This window comes from Triticum aestivum, chromosome 2A (genome assembly GCF_018294505.1).
Source record: "Triticum aestivum cultivar Chinese Spring chromosome 2A, IWGSC CS RefSeq v2.1, whole genome shotgun sequence".
Lineage (NCBI taxonomy): Eukaryota > Viridiplantae > Streptophyta > Magnoliopsida > Poales > Poaceae > Triticum > Triticum aestivum.
In genome coordinates this window covers 601,559,578-601,583,541 of record NC_057797.1, presented here as the reverse complement: position 1 = coordinate 601,583,541, position 23,964 = coordinate 601,559,578, and the positions used below count along the sequence as shown (strand labels likewise).

At 45.6% G+C, this 23,964-nt stretch overlaps 2 protein-coding genes across 2 annotated transcripts; one reads left to right on the top strand and one right to left on the bottom strand.

Annotated features, from left to right (window-relative positions):
* The first annotated feature begins 3,264 nt into the window (after positions 1–3,264).
* On the top strand, positions 3,265–7,622 carry LOC123189670 (cell division control protein 48 homolog B). Its single transcript, XM_044602138.1, has 12 exons — positions 3,265–3,868; positions 3,974–4,018; positions 4,107–4,162; positions 4,292–4,441; positions 4,509–4,616; positions 4,760–4,859; positions 5,155–5,439; positions 5,534–5,703; positions 6,131–6,259; positions 6,789–6,882; positions 6,974–7,051; positions 7,122–7,622. The coding sequence occupies exons 1-12, from the start codon at positions 3,689–3,691 to the stop codon at positions 7,440–7,442; spliced, it is 1,716 nt and encodes a 571-aa protein (XP_044458073.1). The 5' UTR covers positions 3,265–3,688; the 3' UTR covers positions 7,443–7,622.
* A 1,539-nt stretch (positions 7,623–9,161) lies between these two features.
* Positions 9,162–11,332, bottom strand: LOC123185672 (protein CHROMOSOME TRANSMISSION FIDELITY 7). The gene is made up of 6 exons (XM_044597514.1): positions 11,076–11,332; positions 10,697–10,913; positions 10,506–10,598; positions 10,203–10,277; positions 9,754–10,106; positions 9,162–9,514 (listed from the first exon to the last, which is right to left on the bottom strand). Exons 1-6 carry the CDS (start codon positions 11,132–11,134, stop codon positions 9,379–9,381), a joined length of 933 nt encoding a protein of 310 aa, XP_044453449.1. The 5' UTR covers positions 11,135–11,332; the 3' UTR covers positions 9,162–9,378.
* Between the last annotated feature and the right edge of the window lie 12,632 nt (positions 11,333–23,964).

The following is a 23,964-nucleotide window of genomic DNA, read 5'->3' as shown; positions in this document are numbered from 1 at the left end:
ATACAAAGAATTTGAAACAAAGAGTTTACAGAAAATATTTGAAACAAAGAAGTCTTTAAGTGATGACACTTGCTTGTTATATACATGAAAAGAGTGCATCACAATTAGCATATAGCTAAAACTAATAAACTTGTATGTTGGATCCATGTACGTGCGGTTATCATGTTACCTGAGCTGAACAACTATTGTTATTCTTGGAGTAACATGAAAATTCAAGTAATTCATAACTACATTCCAGAATGAAATAACTATAGAAGACAAAAAAGATTTTCCACATACACGAAAACTTGTACAGAAATATCACCTGGTTTAACTAAACTTAAAATCTAGTAACAATGCAGCAAAGTCGGCAATCACCTACCTGCAACTCTAAAAAATAAACAAAATGACATTTTTGACATGTGAACTAAATCACTAATGGATAATAGTATAACAATAGAATAAATGAAAAGTCAGAAGAAAGAAAACTAATGTGTCTAATGTAACTTTGAATATGCAATGATCAAGACCTTCAACCTGAAAAGGACGATGATCATTAAGTCAGCATCAGAAATACTACATGGAGGTTCTAGGTAAGGATTTGATGGCGAGATTCATATCGAGAATGATATTATAAAGCCCATCGCATGTCTCCTTAGATGCCCATTAACTTATGAGTTTGTAATGGTTATTTTAAGCTGCACCATGCACCTGACATGTTACTAGAGAAGAAGAGATAAACCGGTGCAGTTTGGCCTGGCTGTCCAGGAGGAACTGAGCGCATAGTTACTGGATTAGTTCATCTATCTAATGGCATTTGTCAAGCATATTGCAACAACATGTCAAGAGGACCACAACCCCTCAAATTCCATAAACATTGTCAATGTCCTCCCTCAATAGCTTACCATCGATAGAAATGAGTAGCCTAGAAAGCGTCCACCGTAGTGGTAGAGTCAGCTTAAAAAACGCTACCATTGCAATGCTAGAAGCTCGACCAAGAGGTTGTTGAATCCTCACCTCATATAGGTCACATGAGACCCAACTTACATACACCTCAACGGAGATGGGGGTTAGATATAGTACTTCTCCAAGCTTTCCAGATTTTTGGCCCGATAAAGAATAAACTGACCTGAAATCACAATATCAAGTGTAAATCAAAAGTAATGTACTGGGATGTACATATCTACATAAAAGATACTAGCAAAAGAGCCCGTATGTTGCAACGGGAGAGAAAACATAACACACGCTCTTAACTCAACAACCATCACTCAAGACCACAATAGGTACATCTCCTTTATTTTTGCGAGGCATCATATTTGTGTTGCCGCTTATCCTCCTTCTCACCCTCGCCGACGATGGCCTCGGTGTTCACACGAAACAACAAAAAAACGTGTGTTGAATATGGTTAATCCTAAGGCGTCTCTCTCTCCCTCTCTCCTCCCTCTCCCTCTCTCTCTCTCTCTTCCTCTCTCTCTCTCCTTGCGACATTTTTCAGAGGTATGCATGTGTAGTTATCGATGTTTTCTTTTCCATATATGGTTATAGTGGGGTGTTTATTTGCAATCCGGATCGCTGCCGGTATGAAAAAAACAAATCTTGTGCTATAAATTATAAGTTTGCTTCCATAAAAATATTTTAAAAATATTTAACAAGCAAAATTAACATCATATTTAGCTTCCACACATTTTTCTAATAAAAATTCATATATAATATGTTAAAATCAAAGTTACGGTTTAAAAGATACAGATAATTTAGAAATTCATTTGGTTTGACTCAAATATATTCCAAAATAATATTTAAAAAATACTTAACAGGTAAAATAATCTCCTATTCATATTCTACATATTTTTCTGATCAAATTTCATATATAACATGTTTAAATCGGAGTTACGGTTTAAAAGATATGGATGATTTTAAAAAGCATTTGTTTGACTTAAATATGATCCGCGGATGAATTGCCTAAAACATCAGGGGGTTCGAAAAATATAAAATAACGGTTCAGGTGTGACTTAAATCCGGACGGGGGTTGATTTCAAGAAAAGACAGGGACTTTTGTGTAAAATACGAAAATAACGATTCGTTTTAACTTAAAACAAGACTGCGGGTTGAATTCTCTAACATAGAGGGACTTTTCTGAAAAATGTCATGACAGACGAAAGAAACCCAATTTGCTTTATTATTAGGTAAAGATATACTATGATGGAATTACAAAAGAAACATTTGTTTTAAATTGTCAAGAAACAAAATAATTAAACAGGTCTGAATATATGTTAGATGTAAATCCATAGGTGCATGTACGGAACCAAAACGCAATCAGATTCCTCTTTGATTCATTGCACCAGAGAACAAACATCATGGGCACACACATAAAATAAAGGATAATCTCACAACATGACACGACGTGTACGCATTATTGGAAGCAACGAAACCATCTCACCATGGCACGGATGCACTCCTCGAAGTATTCAGGCTACTTGTCATAGAGGTGCTGCAAGTAGTGCAGATGTTGTATATCATGATGTGTGACAAATAGAGAAAAACAACGAGGACGGAAACCCTACATCCGCACCGGATTAGAACAAATCCGGCCTAGTACAGATAGAGAAAAACAGGGGACCCGAGATTAGCATTGGATTAGAATGAATCGGGCCTAGCCGAGGCATGTCCGGAGGTGGAGGGAGGAGGCGACGGATTCGACTTACGTGTCTTCCTCATTTAATCCTTGAAGCTGAACTTTGGCTCCGGCTTTCCCTCGAGGATGTGATCAGATTATTGGTGCCCCACCCAGTCTCTAGATCGATCTTCTTTGAGATTCGGTCGTGCTCCGCCATCGCCATCCTACCCACCGGTTCTGCCCCAGGACGTCCGTCGTAAACCCTAGAGGAGCTTGGCTTCTCTTGCATCCATCGCTTTGTGGGGAGTTGAGATGGTGGAGATGGGAGACGAAGAGAGCTTATGAGGGATTCATGACGTTTTGCTTCCGCTTCGGTTGGTCGAGGAACGGAAGTCAAAAGAGGGGGGGGGGGGGGGATTGTGGAATATGAAGGGGCAACTCGTAGCATTACATGCCTCTTGTGGGTTGTAATAGCAGTAAGCCAGTAACTGAAGCCACGTCCATGTAAATAACTTTCAGCGGAAATATGCCAGCAAGTGATGCTACCTGTGAACGTGGAGAAAATATTCAAAGAGATGAAGTGACATGGGTGGAAATTGCTCAGGTGGCTAGATGACGGTCTGCATGCTAAGATAATAGGAAGAAGTGGGAGCAACTTGGTAGATGTGCCGCACAAGGCCGGCCCATCTTTTACCGCTAAGACGAGAGCTGGGCTTGCTGGCCCGCCATCGCCGTTCCACCCGCTCCTCTCCGAGCGACGCCGCCGCCGCGGCCGCCCTTCACCCTCCTCACGTCCTTGGCCTCCTCTCCCGTGCGCCTCCGCCTGCTCTTCTCGGTGGCAGCGACCGCAGCAAAGGCGAGGGCGGCGCGTGGACCTCCCCGCGGCGAGAGTCCCCTCCTTTCCATCCCTGCGAGCACCGTCGCTGCTCCACGCGCGTGAGCCAACAGTGCCTGCAGCATCCTAGGGCTCACCAGGGTTTATCCCGGGCTCTCGCTCGCTGCTCCGGCGATTCACTGAGACTCTCCGTAGCCGGCGCGGCTTACCGTCACTTGGCGTCCCCCACGCTGGTCTCGGAGAGCACTGAAATAAGCGTAATGGGCGAGGTAATGGCCGCACGGAGCAGAGGCGGCGCTAATGGGGAGGACGGCGAGCCGGTTGCACGTTGGCGAGCGGAGGAGGCTGTCGCCGGGAACCGTATGGCCCTCCAGGCTCTCCGGGAGCTCGTGATTTATCCCTTCCTCTACGCTCGCCAGTCCCGCCTGCTCGGGCTTAAGGTGCTACCTCCTGTCCCCTTCTCTTCAACCCCACCAATTTCATCGTCTGACGAGCCTTCTTTGACCAATTTGTGCTCCTTGTGTTGTGTGTGCTTGCGTCCACAGTGGCCCAGAGGATTGCTGCTCTACGGCCCCCCTGGGACAGGAAAGGTACTGCATTAGCATTGGCATGTCTTAGATCGTTCTACAAATGGTGACCAGTGTGGTTCTTAGGATTGATTCTTGTTCTTCTTGTCAGACAAGCCTGGTTCAAGCCATCGTTCGAGAATGCAGTGCCCACCTGACAATGATCAAGTACTACCTCAGCTTGATGGCATCCATACCTACAATTTTAGCCTTAATCTGCCAAATAGGAGTACCATTTGTTTCTCAGTGTGTATTTGGGCATCATCATTAAGTGCTCTAATCTGCCTGTCTTTACAGTACGTATTCTGTGCATAAAGCTCATGCTGGAGAGGGTGAGAAGTTCCTGCGTGAAGCTTTCTCTGAAGCGTACTCTCAGGCGTCACAGGGCAGACCGGCCATTATTTTCATCGATGAACTGGATGCTATATGTCCACGCCGTAACAGTAGGTATGTTTATCATGTTATCATTTTTGGTGCTTGCCCAAATCTGTTTTTCTCATTGTGCTTCTCACAGGAGAGAGCAAGAATCCCGCATTGTTGGTCAGCTGCTAACTCTGATGGATGGAAATAAGAAATCGTCGAAGAAGCTTCCTCACGTAGTTGTTGTCGCGTCAACTAACAGGTTAGAAATGCCAGTTGGAGGATTGTAATTGCTGCTTTAACTGCCATGCTTAAAACCTCTCCAATAGGACACTGGTTGTAGTCTATATATCATCTCATGAAAAATAGTTCTACTGAAACAATATCTTGTCTCGTCATGTGTAGGGTGGATGCCATCGATCCAGCATTGAGAAGGCCAGGACGTTTTGACTCAGAGATAGAGGTCACTGTTCCTACGGTAGAAGAAAGGCTGCAGATTCTTAAGGTAGCATAAACTTACTATTTGGGTCAATATTGATTTCTTCTTATCTATCTCTGTGATGACTTCTACATTGCATTCTGCTTATTACTCCAGTTGTATGGTTAAATCTGCAAAGTGCTATGCTTTTGGATACATGCCCTAGGATGCCTGCATAAAACTGAGATCACTTGCCACTGCTTGATATTTTTTGTACCGAGCCTAAAATGTTTGTAACATAACGCTGCAAAACCTGCATTGTCTGAATCTATGAACTGATATGACGAATTTGCTTGAAGTCTAATAGGCCTTATTTTTGTAGCTTTATTCCAAAAATCTGCATCTTGATGAAAATGTTGATCTTCAAATTATCGCTGGATGGTGCAATGGTTATGTTGGTGCTGATCTAGAAGCTCTGTGTCGAGAAGCTGCCAGACTTGCTTATCGGAGATTGTCAAACTCATCCGAGAATGGGAAGGTGCTCACACTACTCATGGAAGATTGGGAGTCTGCGAAATCTCAGATCAAAGCAAGCATGATAAGAGGGGTAACTAAAGAAGCTCCAACTGTTTCATGGGATGATATAGGAGGTTTGAAAGATCTAAAGGTGAGATATGTTTTGCTTTAGGCTTTCTTATCATATAGGGATCCCTATCATATAATACAAACATGTTGTGATGACGATTGTCCCTATGCTGCAGAAAAAGCTTCAGCAAGCTGTTGAGTGGCCCATCAAGCATGCCACTGCCTTTGCAAGACTGGGGATATCACCAGTTCGTGGTGTGCTTTTGCATGGTCCTCCAGGGTGCTCCAAGACTACCCTTGCCAAGGCTGCAGCACATGCTGCCCAAGCTTCTTTCTTTTCTTTGAGGTTTGTCATAGAACGATCGATTACCGTGTACATTGTTTGAATCAAATCACGAGTCTATACATTTCTAATCAAGCTGGGTCCAACTAATCCCAGATATAGAGGACGGAAAAAACATGAAGTTTTTCTGGGCACAAAAACATGAAAAAAAAATCACTTCTTATGAGTATATGACATCAAGCTGGTTTATTAATAGGAGTATTGCTGATTTAGTTGTACTCCCTCCGTAAACTAATATAAGAGCGTTTAGAATACTAAAGTAGTGATCTAAACGCTCTTATATTAGTTTACAGAGGGAGTAATATGTTTGCTATCCTGCAGTGTGCGTAAGCTTAAACTAATGAATAGAAAAGCTCCGCGTAGCCACCTTCTGTTCAAGATGTACACCTCATCGAAGGTCATCTAGGTTTTAAAATATTTTGTTGACCAGTGGTGCAGAACTATACTCGAAATATGTTGGAGAAGGTGAAGCTTTGTTGCGAAGAACATTTCAGAGGGCACGTCTGTCTTCTCCAAGCATCATATTCTTTGATGAGGCTGATGCAATCGCCCCTAAAAGGTATGAGATCCCTGTGTCTTAAATACTCCCTCTGTTCACTTTTACAAGGCCTTGTAGACATTTCAGACGGCATGCAAAACAGGTCAATTTCAGTTGTCTGAAACGACTTATAAAAGTGAACGGAGGGAGTATCAAACATAAACGCTTAAGATCTACATTATGTGATGTGCAAAATTAGTAAAAGAGAACTTGTATAGAACTCTTATGAGAACTGATATATACTTTTCTATCCTTTTGCAACTATCTGATCTAGAAACTTGCATCTGATATGGTGCAGATCAATGAAGAAACTTGTTGTATTCCGTGTGTATCTCACAGGTGGATTTAAAAAAATAGGAATTAAGAGTGTTAACATATGTTCTTAGAAACTGTTCCTGAATTTTGTTTATCAGGACCAGAACCGAGATTTATGTGAACTTCAGTTGTGCACTTGTGAATCTTTTCTTTTCTGCAACCGAGTACTGACTGTCCGTCGAGATGCTAGTTTTGCAACGAAATAACTTAGGTTGGCACTTGTGTGATCTTGCAGAACTGGTCCTAGTGGGGACAGTGGCAATGCCACAGTAGGAGAAAGACTCCTATCAACTTTGTTGACTGAAATGGATGGTTTAGAACTGGCTACGGTACATCTTAGCTTGCTGATAGTTTTCAACTTAATTCTACTGAATCCCTACTTCGCTTTGTAATAAAAGGCTATCTTGATATATGTTGTAGGGGATTATTGTTTTGGCTGCTACTAATCGTCCCAAGGCGATCGATGCGGCTCTTCTCCGTCCTGGGCGTTTTGATATGGTACCCCCCTGTCTCTGTGTCCCTCTATAGCATGCACATCTGCAGCCACCATAACTTTCTTGGACTGCAGGTGTTGTACGTTCCACCGCCAGATGCGCAAGGCAGGCATGAGATACTACGCATCCATACACGGAAGATGAAGTTGGGAGAGGATGTGGACCTTGGGGAGATAGCGGAGCGCACCGAGCTGTTCACCGGTGCTGATCTCGAAGGCCTGTGCAGGGAAGCAGGAATGGCGGCACTGAGGGAAGACCTGTCAGCCAGTTCAATACACAAGGCTCACTTTGAGGCTGCAATAAGGTCGCTAAGGCCATCGCTGACGAAAGCAGAAGTTGATGAGTACGCAGCTGCTGCCATCCACGGCCCATCAGCAGGAAACATTAGAATATGATGTATCTATTGAGCTTTTGTTCAAGTTCGTGTTACACAAGCATTTTAGATCAGCCAACCCTTGGATAACGCAATCACTGGCGATTAAATGTTATATTTGTGCGGTTCTTTTTTCTTTATGAAATATGTTATATTTGTGCGGTTCTTTTTTCTTTATGAAATATATGAGAATTCAAGCGACTCTGGTTGTGTTTGCCTACTGCTATTTTTCTCTACAATCGTCTAAACATGACTGACCCTCATGTAACCAAATTGACATGCATCCCTCGTTTTCATCATAACCGACAATTAGAACACAATGGTACCAATATCAGTGTTGTATTTTCTCCGCGAAGTCGTGTCATTCATCTCTATGTATGTGATGAAGCTTTCCATCTGGTCTAATCTCGTAGCTTATATTCATCCCGTGATAATCATGTTGCAGCAAAATCCTGCCTCAACTTGGTAAATCAAGGCAGCTGATAACGGCCGATTGGATAATCTGAATTCATGAGGTCACACGATATTAGCAGAACTGGTTCATGTACCAATTCTGGCCTATTCGGTTTAGAGGATTTTCATAGAAAACATATAGGAACAAGGATCCCGGAGGAAAATTTTCTGTAGATGTGTTCGGTTTGTAAGAAATGTGTATAGGAATTTCATAGGAATACTGTTCATTTCCTGTGTTTTTGGAGGAAATTGCACATCCACTCAAAGCTCATTTTACGCGTAGGAACGAGGCGAGTCAATTCTTTAGGATGGAAGTGTCATCCTATAAAATTCCTATACTAGTCCTAATTCCTACGTTATGAAATCCTCCAAACCGAATAAGCCCACATATTGACCAAAGTATCCTACTCCCTCCGTTCCTAAATATAAGGCCTCCTTTGGTTTAGAGGAATTTCATAGGAATTCTAGAGGATAGGATTCTTATAGGATTTTTTCCTTTAGAGCCCTTTGGTTCATAGGAATGGATTCCTATTCCTACATAGGATTGGTTCCTATCCTCCACATTTCATAGGAAAATAAAAAAGAGCCTAGACTCAATGGAAAAATTCCTTTGGTGTCAACCAAATGACATCTTGTTTCCTATTCCTACTCATAGGATTTGAGATACATGTCATCTCATTTCCTACAAGATTCCTATTCCTATGATAATCCTATCCTATGAACCAAAAGAGGCCTAAGTTTTTTTAGACATCTCCACTGGACTACAACATACGGATGTATGTAGACATGTTTTAAAGTGTAGATTCATTCACTTTGCTCCATATGTAGTCACTTGTTGAAATCTCTAGAAAGACTTATATTCGGGAACGGAGGGAGTACAAACTAACAAGTGTATCCTCATTAATATTTGCGGTTGTAAATTTATGGATCTGGACTGCCCATCCGTTTGCTCTTTCTAGGATTGCATTCACCCTTGTCATCTTTGTATGGTTTAGGGTCATTGCTTGAAACGACAACACGTTTCCCATGGATCCAATATTGATCTTTTCCTGAAATATTCCTTTTCTGAAATTTAACCTTGAGGGGTCCATTTCCACTTCCCCTTTTGTACCTATAAATTGGATCTTCACCTCGCCATTCTTAAATGAAACCGGCCCGAACACTCCCGGCGAGGGGATGTCGTCGCCCTTGGGGAGGACCACATAGGCCCTATACACGCCGTCGAGCTGAGCAGTACCGGTGTGCACCTCGTCAAAGAGGCGCTGGAGGAGAGAAACATAAAAAAACATGGACCAACTAAGAGTCAGCTATATTGACAAACTTGATAATAAAATACAGTAGCCTTTAACAGCATTCGCCTATCTTTGCTAAAGGAAGAAAAACATGACGACCTCGGCACTGTAAGAGGCTAAGAGCAGAATGTGCCCTGTTTATGTGTCAAGTATTCAGCATGACTGACTTTTGCAACTGTTCAACACTTGGTTTCTAATTTTGGGAGCACCTCTCTATACATCTCCATCTCTGTACACTAAGAACGCACTGGTCTTGCAGTATCTCGACGCTAGCTCCTTCCCTTCAGAGGTTGGTGGCGTGAAAGCACACTGTGCGATCCCCAACATGCCGCCTTCACAGAAGCTTTTCCTGCAGGAGATCAACGGAAGCAACGTCGTCAGGAAAGGGGAGGCAAGCTCGATAAACCAGCGATCTATCTTTGCAGGGTGATATCAGTCACAGCTAGTCTAGCAAGAATGAATGCAATCTGGTGAAAATTTGACACATCATGCTATCATGTCCCCTTGTTAAGGAGAATGGTGCATGTTTGACAGTGATGAGTTTTCAAGGCATGAGGAAGCTGCACGGAAAGGGCCTAGAGAAAATACCGTGCTGCATCCACTAGCTGCGATGCTATTCCCTTTCTTCTGTGTGATGGCACCACCCAGATTGCCCGGAATCCGCATAGCGCGGGCACAGCTTCTTCTTCGCAGACTATGGCGCCAGGGCCCTGGCACTCTTCTTTGCTCTTGTCGGGGTGATTATGCCGCCGCAAGACTTCCCTCTTGAAGCTTATTTTCCCAAACTCCAATGTATGGTTTGCCTGTGCTGATTCAGTTTTACTGTCCGGCAAATTGCTTCGGTTTTCCGATGCAGAGCTTGGAATAACTTTGTGTGCTGCTTTTATCTGTTCGGCAACTAGACATCCCGCTATCCTCCCACCAGATACAAACAGATACACCTATGCAACAGAGATGTTCTTTCTTCAGTAACACAGCATATTGCATTTATGCTGTTATATCTTATATACACGGGAATTACGACTGTGACTTACTACCTTGCAGAGCTTATGAAGGAGCTGGCCTTCACCAAACCCCAGCTCCTTCTCCACCACTTTGATCACCTCCTGAACCTGAAATGTGTACATGATGTTAAATGGTTTGCATCCTAAATCTCAACATCTGTGCAATTTGCATCTGGGTTTCTAATGTCAAAATGTGGACTGGTTGTGAAGTGGTTCAGGCTTTCAGCAGTAAGCACGGACGCATGCACACAGATTACAGCTATCAGCAAACTTACAGTCTGAATTTCTTCAGAAAGGCATGCATCAGAACATAACAAAGCGAGTTTGGCCAATTACCTTGCTGTTCCGTATACAGGAATTTTCACCGCTTGCTAGAATTATCCGGTCACCGCCCTCGGACCTCATAACCACGGTTTCCTTGCGCCAACCCTACATTTCGTCGGTCAGAAACTCTTCACCCATAGAAACACAAGAAACAAGGGTAATGGCACTGCAATTCACAAAAGAACAAGCGGGGCCTAATGAACCTTGAACGGGACGCCCTCGGAGTAGCCCTTGTGGTATGCCCTGTGGACCTTCTCGTCCTCGTCGTTGCCGCGGGCGTACATCATGCCGCAGACCGCGCACATATGGAGGAGGAAATCAGGCTGCCCCAGCTCCAGGTGGAACTGCCCGTAGTTCCTCTTCTTGTTGAGGACCTTGCCGTCGCCGCAGCTCTTGGGCCTCTTCGCCTCCGCCGCTTCGCTGCCCAAAACAATCGACACGGATCAGTCCAAGGGTGAATCTGGAAGGCACCAATTCGGTGCAGAATACTTCCAAGATGCATCAATTGTGAGGCTAGGCTCGGAACCGGCGAGATTTGGTACGAGCAGTGATCGGCTTCAAGCGGGGAAAGAGAAGAAGAACCTGTTCTGATCCGGCCCCGTGGCCTGGCGCTTGAAGAACGTGTTGATCTTGGGCTGCATCTCCTCGCGCTCTCCCCCTTCTTGTTTCCTGCCGGAGTGGGGGGGAGAAGAGGCGACGGCGGCCGGCGGAGACGAGGAAGACGGGATGGGGTGGGGAGAGAAGCGGCGATTGGTGGGGACTTGACAGGGGGGCAAGCGGGCGAATGGACGGTGCTGATGAGAGGATGACGCCGCGAGGGGAGGAGATCGGACGGGCAAGGAATGGGGAGGCCGTCGCGCGGGTTTCTGAGAAGAAGATGTGGGATTCGGGCGCCAAAACAACCGCCGAAAATTCTAGGCCTAGAGTCATTTCCATCGGTAGCCGGAAATGAATGGTCGACCATACTTCGTCTTCAGCTCTCAAATTTGGCTTCCAATTCAAGTGGCATCCCCTAAATTACACCAACACGTGAGATCCAACAATGAGTGCGTGGTTGTTTCTATCTCTCTCCATCCGCGTCATCATTCCACCGTCATTCACAAAATCGATGAGGTGGGAGAGCCATTTCTAGACTAGGGTGGAGGCGCTCTGAGGCAAGAGGTGTCGACACTGGAGCGGAGACATCTTATGGGATGACACGGTGACGATGTAGGGCTTCTAGAGTTTGTGGAGGACGTGAGCGGTGACGATGTAGAGCTTCTAGAGTTTGTGGAGGATGCGATGACAAGGAGGGGCGAAGGAGCGCCGTGGAGGAGCCGAGGGCAAGTCAATGTGGAGCTGGGGATGGTGTGCTGATGCGTGGTGGTGTGACTTGACAGACGAGTTTGGGCACGGGCGGAGCCAGGATTTGGGTATAGGGGGGCCAAGCTAAGTAGATAAAAAAAATCCAGTGCAAAAGATAATTCTAGAGAACAAGGTTGAGACCTTGCACATAAGCCTTAATAACAATTTCAGTACAAGAATTTGAAGCAACTGGCTTAGAAGATAAATTAATCTTAATGATGTTTGGTAGCATTTTTCGTCCTTATGGTTGAGGAATTTCAATTTTATAAGTAGCCGACTTAGAAACAAATTAATTGTAATAGTGTTTGACAGCATTTTGCCTCCCCATAGTTGAATTTCAATTTCAGAATTAGCTATATTGTTTGTGTTCTGTGTAAGGTCCTCATAGATTTTTTTTTGAATCACAATAGGAACTCATACAAGATAATTTGCATCACGGTAATTTCTAGGACACATCAAGGGATGATTTCTCCATAGCATATCAAATCGGAAAACAAAACAACTAAAGTCTAATGTATAATTTCAACACTACTACGAGATGAGAACTGAGAGAGATTAGTATAGTGTAGTGTGTTAACATGATCTTGGGGGAAGCAATGAAGTAGGTTGCATCGCTGAGTCGTCGTAGAAATCCGATCGTGAGCGGCAAAGCAGGGAGATCAGAAGCAGATGGGCGACAAAGACGGCAAGGGCACACGACGGCTGCGGTGCCTAATTGTGACGCCCCGAGACTGATGCGCTAGGTGTCCTCCGGTTATTCGCTGTTGTTGCCTTGTCATTCGCTTGCGTGTTGCATCTTGCCATGTCATCATCCGCATTGCATTTGCATGTTTTCGAAACTTGCATTCGTCCGAGTTCCCCCAGTTTCGTCCGTTGTCCGTTCTAAGTCCAGACACACTTGCACGCGCCCGCGGCATGTCTGAAATAGTATTTTATAAGTGGTCGGAAAATGTTCTTGGAATGGGTTGAAAGTTGGCGTGCGGTCTTTTTTTAGTGTAGGTAGACCGCCTGTCAAATTTCATCGCGTTCGGAGTCCATTTGATGCCCTAACGTATAACTATAGCGGCAATATAGCCGGTCTTTTCGTCGGACGTTTTCGATCTCCGGAAACCATGCCGGGCTGCATCTCTCCCCTCTTCTCTCAGACCAACCCTCTCTCCACAGTCCACTACCTACCGCCAGGCCCAACCTAACCCCTCTCGTCAGCCCGCGGCCCTCCTCGCGCGCGCGTCCGAAAAGTTGTCCCGGACCCGACCCGAGCAGTCGTCACCGTTGTGCCCGGATCATCCCCAAACGTCTACAAAACATCACCGTTTTCCTATTTGGACTCCCTAACTATTTTATTCGCGACCGTCCGATTGCGATCGTAGGGACGTGATAGCCCCTACGCAATTCCTACCTGCTATTTATAGCAGATGAAACCCTACCTAAACTAGCCAACCCTAATTTCTAGGGATCCTCCCCTGTCCAATCCCCCCCGCCGCCACTCTCTTTATTTTTAGCGCCGGACCAATCGAGCCAGCCGACAGCCTCCCCCCAACCTCGGGATCCCTCCCGATCCACATCCACCCAACCAGATCGCTGCAGCCATCCACCTGCTCCATCCAATCCATCGATCCCTGCCTCCCCTGTTCGGTCCTCGCTGCATCCGCAGCTCCCCTGCTCCCCTCGCGCTCGGGCACGCAGCCAGCCGAGTGCCCACCTCCAGATCGAGCAGGAGGCTCGATCTCGAGCTTCTCGAACCGCCGGTGACCAGGGCCCTCCCGCCGTGCCCCTTTTACTTCTCCTTTTTTCCTGTAATCCCTTTCTCCCTGTGGTCTCTCACATCGCGATCCCTTTCTCTTCAGGACGAACAGGAAGCCTCCATGGACGCCAAGCCGCCGAGTCACCCAAGCACCTCCTCTGGTTCGTCGCTCAGTCGCCGCCGCGTCCTTGCGCTGCCTCCAGGAACCAAGAGCCTCGCGCTCGTGCGCGAGCATGCACATGAGATTCTACGCCCGCGCTCGTCCCCGTCTTCCTGGCCTCCTCAGCGTCGCTTGCAGCTTTGAGTCCAGCCATGGAAGCCGCCACCGCATGGAGCTCCAAGCCGCCGGCTTGCCTCCACTCTGATCCGGCAGGGAACGGGACCCCGGCGACCTCCCGCGACCAGATCCGGCCTTCCAGACGCCCTGCACCCTCGGGCCACCGCAGGACCTCCTTCCCCCATGCCCAGTTCGCCATCGCCGGCCTCTGCTTCCCCTGCCTCGAGCCACTCCAGCGCAGCGGCCGCGCGTTGACTAGATCGATCGCACGCGCAGTGCTACAGCCGGCCTGCTGCTGGCAAGGCCCAGCCTCCCCTTGGCCCATCTGCGCAAGCCTCTCCACAGTTCCGGGCCTCGCCCCAGGGTGAGCAGCCACACCCCAGCGCCCCACCTTCCTTTCCTGCTGTTGGCCCAGTTCGTGTTTCGGCCCATATCATGTTTTTCCAGCGTCTGTGAATTTGTGTATTTATCCTGAGACTGCAGATTTGCAGAAAAGTCCCTAGACAACATGCATATAATAACTAATTAACCGTGCATCGGATCTAAATAAATTATATATGAAACTTGCTTAGAATTTCATCTAGTTTAATAATATGCAACTTTCATCCATGTTAAAAATGCTTAAACTGTTGTTTGCATTAATTTTCTCCTATGCCATGCTAAAATGATTTATTTCATAACAAAATAATCGTAGCTCCAAACCTAACAAACTTTATATGTAAATGGGGTAGAATTTTGCCTAATTTAACATGGTGGCCTTACTTTGCATGTTTAACAACTCTAAAATTGTGTTTAGGGAAGAACAGTACCAAACCTAATATATGCACATGAGGAGTTTCCGGACTTGTTGTTTTGTTGTTCCGGCCTCATTTAAACTTGCCTAGATAGGTAGTTTTTATTTGCTTCAGCCTCTTGCCATGATTAACAACATTTAACATTGATGGGTACCTAAACGAGAGAGAACTAAATAAGTCCCGTGGTGTTTCGTCAATATGCAACTCATTGCATATTGAGCTCCACTTAACTTGTAGTTTTGCTTGTGCACTTTGCCATGCCATGCCCTCTTTAAACCGAACATGGATCATACTTGTTTGCGCATCATGCCATGCTTATGTGGTGGTTGTTTACTATGTTGTTTGCTTCTTTCTGGTGTGCTTCTTCGGGTTGGTTCCAATACGTCGCGTTTGTGAGGATCCGTTCGACTACGTCCGTTTGTCTTCTTCATGGACCCGTTCTTCTTCCTTGCAGGATCTCAGGCAAGGTGACCATACCCTTGAAATCACTTATATCTTTGCTTGCTAGTTGCTCGCTCTTTTTCTATGCCTATGCTACGATACCTACCACTTGCTTATCATGCCTCCCATATTACCATGTCAAGCCTCTAACCTACCTTGTCCTAGCAAACCATCGTTTGGCTATGTTACCGCTTTGCTCAGCCCCTCTTATAGCATTGTTAGTTGCAGGTGAAGATGGAGTTTGTTCCATGTTGGAACATGATTATTGTTGGGATATCACAATATCTCTTATTTAATTAATGCATCTATGTACTTGGTAAAGGGTGGAAGGCTCGGCCTTATGCCTGGTGTTTTGTTCCACTCTTGCCACCCTAGTTGCCGTCATATCGGTGTTATGTTCCCGGATTTTGCGTTCCTTACACGGTTGGGTTATAATGGGAACCCCTTGACAGTTCGCTTTGAATAAAACTCCTTCAGCAAGGCCCAACTTTGGTTTTACCATTCGCCACCTAGCCATTTTCCCTTGGGAGTCGCGCATCCCGCGGGTCATCTTTATTTTAAACCCTCGGGCCAGTGCTTGTCTAAGTGTTGGTCCAACCCAGAGCACCGTGCGGGGCCGTCCCTTGGCAACTTGGGTTACGTTGGCTCCCGTACGCTTAGCTTATCCGGTGTGCCCTGAGAACGAGATATGTGCAGCTCCTATCGGGATTTGTCGGCATAGCGGGTGGTCTTGCTGGACTTGTTTTACCATTGTCGGGGATGTCTTGTAGCCGGGATGTCGAGTCTGATCGGATTGTCTTGGGAGAAGGAATATCCTTCATTGACCGTGAGAGCTTGTGATGGGCTAAGTTGGGACACCCCTTCAGGGATTTGAACTTTTGAAAGCCGTGCCCGCGGTTATGGGCAGATGGGAATTTGTTAATGTCCGGTTGTAGAAAACCTAAACCTTAACTTAATTAAAATGCACCAACCGCATGTGTTACCGTGATGGTCTCTTCTCGGCGGAGTCCGGGAAGTGAACACGGTGTTGGAGTAATTCTTGACGTAGGTTGTTCTAGGATCACTTCTTGATCATAGATTTCTCGACCGTGCTTTTGCCTTCTCTTCTCGCTCTCTTTTGCGTATGTTAGCCACCATATATGCTAGTCGCTTGCTGCAGCTCCACCTCATACCTTTTACCCCACCTATAAGCTTAAATAGTCTTGATCGCGAGGGTGTGAGATTGCTGAGTCCCCATGACTCACAGATACTTCCTAAACCAGTTTGCAGGTGTCGATGATACCGCTCCAGGTGAATCAACCGAGCTCAAGGAGGAGCTCGATGAAGATCTCGTTCATTGTGTTGTTTTGTTTCAGTTGATTAGTAGTGGAGCCTAGTTGGGATGTTCAGGGAACTGTGTAGCATTTGGGGTAGTATTCTTTTATTTTGGTTCCGTCGTCGGACCTTGATTGTATCTGGATGTTGTAATGCTATGTTCATGTATTGTGTGAAGTGGCGATTGTAAGCCAACTATGTATCTCTTTCCCTTATGTATTACATGGGTTGTGTGAAGATTACCTCACTTGCGACATTGCTTTCAATGCGGTTATGCCTCTAAGTCATGCTTCGACACGTGGGAGATATAGCCGCATCGAGGGCATTACAAGTTGGTAATCAGAGCCTTCCCCGACCTTAGGAGCCCCCTGCTTGATCGAATCGCTGGCGTTGTTGAGTCTAGAAAAAAGTTTTGAGTCATTTAGGATTATATATATCGGAGAGTAGGATTTTTTTACTCCTCAGTCCTTTCGTCGCTCTGGTGAGGCATCCTGACGTAGAGTTTTGACTCTTCTCTTCTCAAATTTCACTAAAAAAATTTAGGATCACGCGGGTATCTTGGAATCGTTCCGATGGTTTTGTGACGAGAACATTGTTCTTGGTGCCTCCTGACATTTAGGGGTTGTGGCAGTGTCCCAGGGAGTTGAGCTCCGAGGTGTTGTCGTCACAATTTTATCGTTGCAGTTCTGGAATACCTGAGTTCGCCGACATCGAAAATCTCTTTTATGCAGTTGTTGGTGAGATAACCTCGACGCCACCCAGTACTGGGGCGGGAGTTCGGGAGTATTGCCATAACTCGTATAATGGATGCTTTTCGAAGGTTGAGGTAAACGATTTCTGAAGGTTTCTTGGTTATGTGTTGAAGGATGGATACAACTGGATGTAGGATTTGTTAGTTTGGGTGAGATATTATGCTTCCCATGTATCCCCAACACCTGATTGCATAACCGAAAAGTTTCATGAGTTTATAAGTGGGAATTCAAGTAGCTCTTAGGATATCTTTTCCGACAGATGTATGATATGAAATTGGGGTTCGACGTCTAGTGGTCCGCCTATTCACGGTTGGTTTTACAATGGTCTCGTTGTGTCTTAAAGAGTCCTTGGCTATGCCGACTCGGGGACGCTTCGTATGTCATGTGCACTGCCTTGTACATGATGGTGCTGTACGATCGAGCCCGTGTAGGCCCCACCATGAAAACTTTGACCGGAATCTCTATCATATGTTTGTTCTGGCTTACTCTGCAAGCCAATCCTTTGTTTTTGTTTTCAGCTGTGGTATTCGAGTTGCTTCAATGTCAAATGTTGATTCCATACCTTCCCCAAGCGGTGTTCTCATACTCCGATGTGAATACCAATCCTTCTTGATCATCGAGATTGTGCTGTCAATCCTTTTCAACCGGCGTGTTTCTCTTCAAGTGAATCCGATCGTTTTCAACATCCGCTAGATCAAGTATCAGTTCTTCTCAACGGTGTTTGTTTCATCCGTCTCCAAGTTGCCTTTGTTTTTCCCGCCCACCCACCCTTTTTTCCTCAAGGACTCAGATGTCTTAATCAGGCATCCATCTTATGGATATGAAGTCTCCCCATTTTGTTCCGTCAATATTCTTACCCAGTGGTTCTCGTGAAGATGCTCTGCACATTCACCATTCTTCATTCTTTTCTTCTCCGGTGGACCAAATTCAAGCGGTGTTGATCATACCCTTTTCCTCGTTTCAAATACCTTCTCTTGCCGGTGCTCCTCATATTCATTCATTTTTTGCTATTCAATTGTTCTGGAGTGCTAAAGATATCTTGAAGATTCGTGTTTCCACTCTACTTTCGTTCAAGATCTTTCGAGGATGTTATCTCATTCAAGCCTTCAATTTAACCGGTGCATTTTCTCTTTTAATCGTTCAATGGTGTATCTTTTCAGTGGGCCCTAACCCACATGTCTTTTTCCAGGATCTTACCCGACTCTTCTAATTTTATCGAAGCTATTCTCAAATCTTTTAAAGTTTGTTGTAAGAATAAATTATCATCAGCCAAATGTCTTCTCCAAGATCTGTCAAAATCTTTTCATCGTTGGCTCAAACTCTTCGTTTTTGATTCTTCCGGAGTGTCTAAATAATTCATGGTGGTGTTTCTCGTCGTCATTCTCGGATTTTGAAGACCTAAGAAGGGTTTCTCTTTAATCTTGCCCCATTCTCTTCAAGATTCGTGATTCTAGCTTGTTGCCATCCTCTCATAATTATTTTCGATTGTGGGAATTCTTTTCACCTATCCGGAGCAATTCAAGAGTCTTCTCAGTTTGTTATCCGGAGTTCATCAATTCAGGGTTATTCATTCTCAGCTGTCAGTTATCATTCTCCAATCTTACTGGTGCATCGCTCAAGTATTCTCTAATCAGTTCATGATATCTTCGTTCTCATGTATCTAAATTCCCTCAAGCATCTTCATTCGTTTTCTAATTCTTCCCGGTGTTTCTCTATATTTTCTTCGTTCATTTTGAATTCTACCGGTGGCTCTTCTAAGATTCTTCTTCCTTCGTTATAATATCAATTGACTCTTTCTTTCCAATCCTATCGGTGGTTCGCTGAAGACCTTCTCAAGTTTGCACTATATCTATCTTAATCCTTTCTACGAGAATAAGTAGTATACCAAATCTGCTGCTTGTCATCAATTTAAATTGGTGAAGGATACGCATAACATAATTCTTATTCTTGCTTCATCCAAGTGATTAATTCCTTATTCCGGAGGCTCATCAAATTCTCGTTTTCAATTGTTTCATCTTTTCTTTTCCCGGAGTTCCAAGCTATCTCAATTTTCTTGTCATGAAGATCCATCTAATCATTGCAAGGATTCACCTTGTGTTTTCAACTTCTCTTTCCTTTCGTTTGATCATTCTTTTATTACCGGAGTTCTTCATGGAGGCTGTACATGTTGGTTCATTAAGGATTTAATTCCCTCTCGAAGTGTTCATCAAGATTCTTTTTAGAGGAGCTCAAATATTCTTCATCTTCCATTTCTAAGTGCAGTTCTTCCTATTTTATCTTTTGAGGTGGTGTTATGCATTTTTGACATTTTCCCTTCATGTTTCACGATTCACAAGTTTTCAAGAGTGACATATCTAAAATCCATCATTTTCTCTTCGTTCAAGACATCTTTTCAATCCATCAATCTCTTCTTTGAAATGATCTTGGGTTATATTTCACCTTAAGTTTTCCCTAAGGATTGTTACTAATTATGGTGCTTATAAATGACCCAAGTTCTTCATTTATCCTCCTGGTGAGATAAGTTTTCTCGTCTCCTTGTTCATACCAATCCAATCTATTGTTTTCATTTGTGGCAGGTTTTCACCTCAAGTTTTTGAGATGTTTTCCATAAGGCCACAACAAGCTTATCCTTTTCGTTGTTGGTTTTCCAACAACTCCACTTTAACTTTCTTGGAAGGGTGATCTTCAAGTTCACTTGTGGCATAAGTTGACCTTTTCTTCTCCATCCTTTCATTTCAATGATCTTTATTCTTTCTTCTTACGGAGGCATTGTGATGTTTCTCTCTTCTCTCATCATCTCATCTTGTCAAGATCTTGTTCTTTCCTTTGCTTATCCATTCAACCGGAGTGTCGTGTTTTCATTCTAGCTCTCTCATATTATCAAGTTTAGCCTCCCTTCTCAACCGGAGTGCTGGCTGGAACCTTTCTTACCCCTTGTGCCATTCTTTCAATAGCTCCGGAGGCAATGTGTTGTTCATCTCGTTAAGTATCCTCTCATCTTTTCAAGTTCATGTACAATTCATTCCATTTACAGTCGGAGAGCTGCCCAAATTATATCATTCTTAATCCTTTTCTATCTTGTTTTAACCGGAGTGGTTTCAATATTTATCTTGCCCTTCAACCTCAAGGTTTTTTCGCAATGTTCTTTGTTCCTCTTTTCTAAAGGAGTGTTTTCAACCTTGTTCACCTTCGTTGTATTCTTTCTCGAATTTGTTCTACCTCGCAAGGTTCTTTGGTTTCACTCATTCGTCAAAGAAGCAACTTAGTTTTACCTCTCATCTTCCTCTTCCGTTTTCCCTCCGGTGTCATTCTAGATCCCGGGACGAGATCCTCTCGTAGTGGTGGAGTGTTGTGACGCCCCGAGACCGATGCGCTAGGTGTCCTCCGGTTATTCGCTGTTGTTGCCTTGTCATTCGCTTGCGTCTTGCATCTTGCCATGTCATCATCCACATTGCATCTACATGTTTTCAAAACCTGCATTCGTCCGGGTTCCCCTAGTTCCGTCCGTTGTCTGTTCTGAGCCCAGACACACTTGCACGCGCCCGTGGCACGTCCGAAATAGTATTTTATAAGTGGCCGGAAATGTTCTTGGAATGGGTTGAAAGTTGGCGTGCGGTCTTATTTTAGTGTAGGTAGACCGCCTGTCAAATTTCATCGCGTTCAGAGTCCATTTGATGCCCTAACGGATAACTATAGCGGCAATATAGCCGGTCTTTTTGTCGGACGTTTTCGGTCTTCGAAAACCATGCCGGGCTGCATCTCTCCCCTCTTCTCTCAGACCAACCCTCTCTCCACAGTCCATTATCTACCGCTAGGCCCAACCTAACCCCTCTCGTCAGCCCGCGGCCCTCCTCGCACGTGCGTCCGAAAAGTTGTCCCGGACCCGACCCGCGCAGTCGTCACCGTTGTGCCCGGATCATCCCCAAACATCTACAAAACATCACCGTTTTCCTATTTGGACTCCCTAACTATTTTATTCGCGATCGTCCGATTGTGATCATAGGGACGTGATAGCCCCTACCCAATTCCTACCTGCTATTTATAGCAGATGAAACCCTACCTAAACTAGCCAACCCTAATTTCTAGGGATCCTCCCCTGTCCAATCCCCGCCGCCACTCTCTTTATTTTTAGCGCCAGACCAATCTAGCCAGCCGACAGCCTCCCCCCAACCTCGGGATCCTTCTCGATCCACCTCCACCCAACCAGATCGCTGCAACCATCCACCTGCTCCATCCAATCCATCGATCCCTGCCTCCCCTGTTCGGTCCTTGCTGCATCCGCAGCTCCCCTGCTCCCCTCGCGCTCGGGAACGCAGCCAGCTGAGTGCCCACCTCTAGATTGAGCAGGAGGCTCGATCTCGAGCTTCTCGAGCCACCGGTGACCAGGGCCCTCCCGCCGTGCCCCTTTTACTTCTCCTTTTTTCCTGTAATCCCTCTCTCCCTATGGTCTCTCACATCGCGATCCCTCTCTCTTCAGGACGAACAGGAAGCCTCCATGGACGCCAAGCCGCCGAGTCACCCGAGCACCTCCTCCAGTTCGTCGCTCGATCGCCGCCTCGTCCTTGCGCTGCCTCCAGAACCACCCGAGGAGAGCCTCGCGCTCGTGTGCGAGCATGCACATGAGATTCTACGCCCGCGCTCGTCCCCGTCTTCCCGGCCTCCTCAGCGTCGCTTGCAGCTTCGAGTCCAGCCATGGAAGCCGCCACCGCATGGAGCTCCAAGCCGCCGGCTTGCCTCCACTCTGATCCGGCAGGGAACGGGACCCCGGCGACCTCCCGCGACCAGATCCGGCCTTCCAGACGCCCTGCACCCTCGGGCCACCGCAGGACCTCCTTCCCCCACGCCCAGTTCACCGTCGTCGGCCTCTGCTTCCCCTGCCTCGAGCCACTCCAGCGCAGTGGCCACACGTTGACCAGATCGATCGCACGCGCAGTGCTACAGCCGGCCTACTGCTGGCAAGGCCCAGCCTCCCCTTGGCCCATCTGCGCAAGCCTCTCCACAGTTCCGGGCCTCGGCCCAGGGTGAGCAGCCACACCCCAGCGCCCCACCTTCCTTTCCTGCTGTTGGCCCAGTTCGTGTTTCAGCCCATATCATGTTTTCCCAGCGTCTGCGAATTTGTGTATTTATCCTGAGACTGCAGATTTGCAGAAAAGTTCCTAGACAACATGCATATAATAACTAATTAACCGTGCATCGGATCTAAATAAATTATATATGAAACTTGCTTAGAATTTCATCTAGTTTAATAATATGCAACTTTCATCCATGTTAAAAATGCTTAAACTGTTGTTTGCATTAATTTTCTCCTATGCCATGCTAAAATGATTTATTTCATAACAAAATAATCGTAGCTCCAAACCTAACAAACTTTATATGTAAATGGGGTAGAATTTTGCATAATTTAACATGGTGGCCTTACTTTGCATGTTTAACAACTCTAAAATTGTATTTAGGGAAGAACAGTACCGAACCTAATATATGCACATGAGGAGTTTTCGGACTTGTTGTTTTGTTGTTCCGGCCTCATTTAAACTTGCCTAGATAGGTAGTTTTCATTTTCTTCAACCTCTTGCCATGATTAACAACATTTAAAATTGATGGGTACCTAAACGAGAGAGAACTAAATAAGTCCCGTGGTGTTTCGTCAATATGCAACTCATTACATATTGAGCTCCACTTAACTTGTAGTTTTGCTTGTGCACTTTGCCATGCCATGCCCTCTTTAAACCGGACATGCATCATACTTGTTTGCGCATCATGCCATGCTTATGTGGTGGTTGTTTACTATGTTGTTTGCTTCTTTCCGGTGTGCTTCTTCGGGTTGGTTCCGATACATCACGTTTGTGAGGATCTGTTCGACTACGTCCGTTTGTCTTCTTCATGGACTCGTTCTTCTTCCTTGCGGGATCTCAGGCAAGATGACCATACCCTCGAAATCACTTCTATCTTTGCTTGCTAGTTGCTCGCTCTTTTGCTATGCCTATGCTACGATACCTACCACTTGCTTGTCATGCCTCCCATATTACCATGTCTAGCCTCTAACCCAGCTTGTCCTAGCAAACCGTCGTTTGGCTATGTTACCGCTTTGCTCAGCCCCTCTTATAGCATTGTTAGTTGCAGGTGAAGATGGAGCTTGTTCCATGTTGGAACATGATTATTGTTGGGATATCACAATATCTCTTATTTAATTAATGCATCTATATACTTGGTAAAGGGTGGAAGGCTCGGCCTTATGCCTGGTGTTTTGTTCCACTCTTGCCACCCTAGTTGCCATCATATCGGTGTTATGTTCCCGGATTTTGCGTTCCTTACACGGCTGGGTTATAATGGGAACCCCTTGACAATTCACTTTGAATAAAACTCCTCCAGCAAGGCCCAACCTTAGTTTTACCATTCGCCACCTAGCCTTTTTCCCTTGGGAGTCGCGCATCCCGAGGGTCATCTTTATTTTAAACCCCCGGGCCAGTGCTTGTCTAAGTGTTGATCCAACCCAGAGCACCGTGCGGGGCCATCCCTTGGCAACTTGGGTTACGTTGGCTCCCGTATGCTTAGCTTATCCGGTGTGCCCTGAGAACGAGATATGTGCAGCTCCTATCGGGATTTGTCGGCACAACGAGTGGTCTTGCTGGACTTGTTTTACCATTGTCGGGGATGTCTTGTAGCCGGGATGCCGAGTCTGATCGGATTGTCTTGGGAGAAGGAATATCCTTCGTTGACCGTGAGAGCTTGTGATGGGCTAAGTTGGGACACCCCTACAGGGATTTGAACTTTCAAAAGCCGTGCCCGCGGTTATGGGCAGATGGGA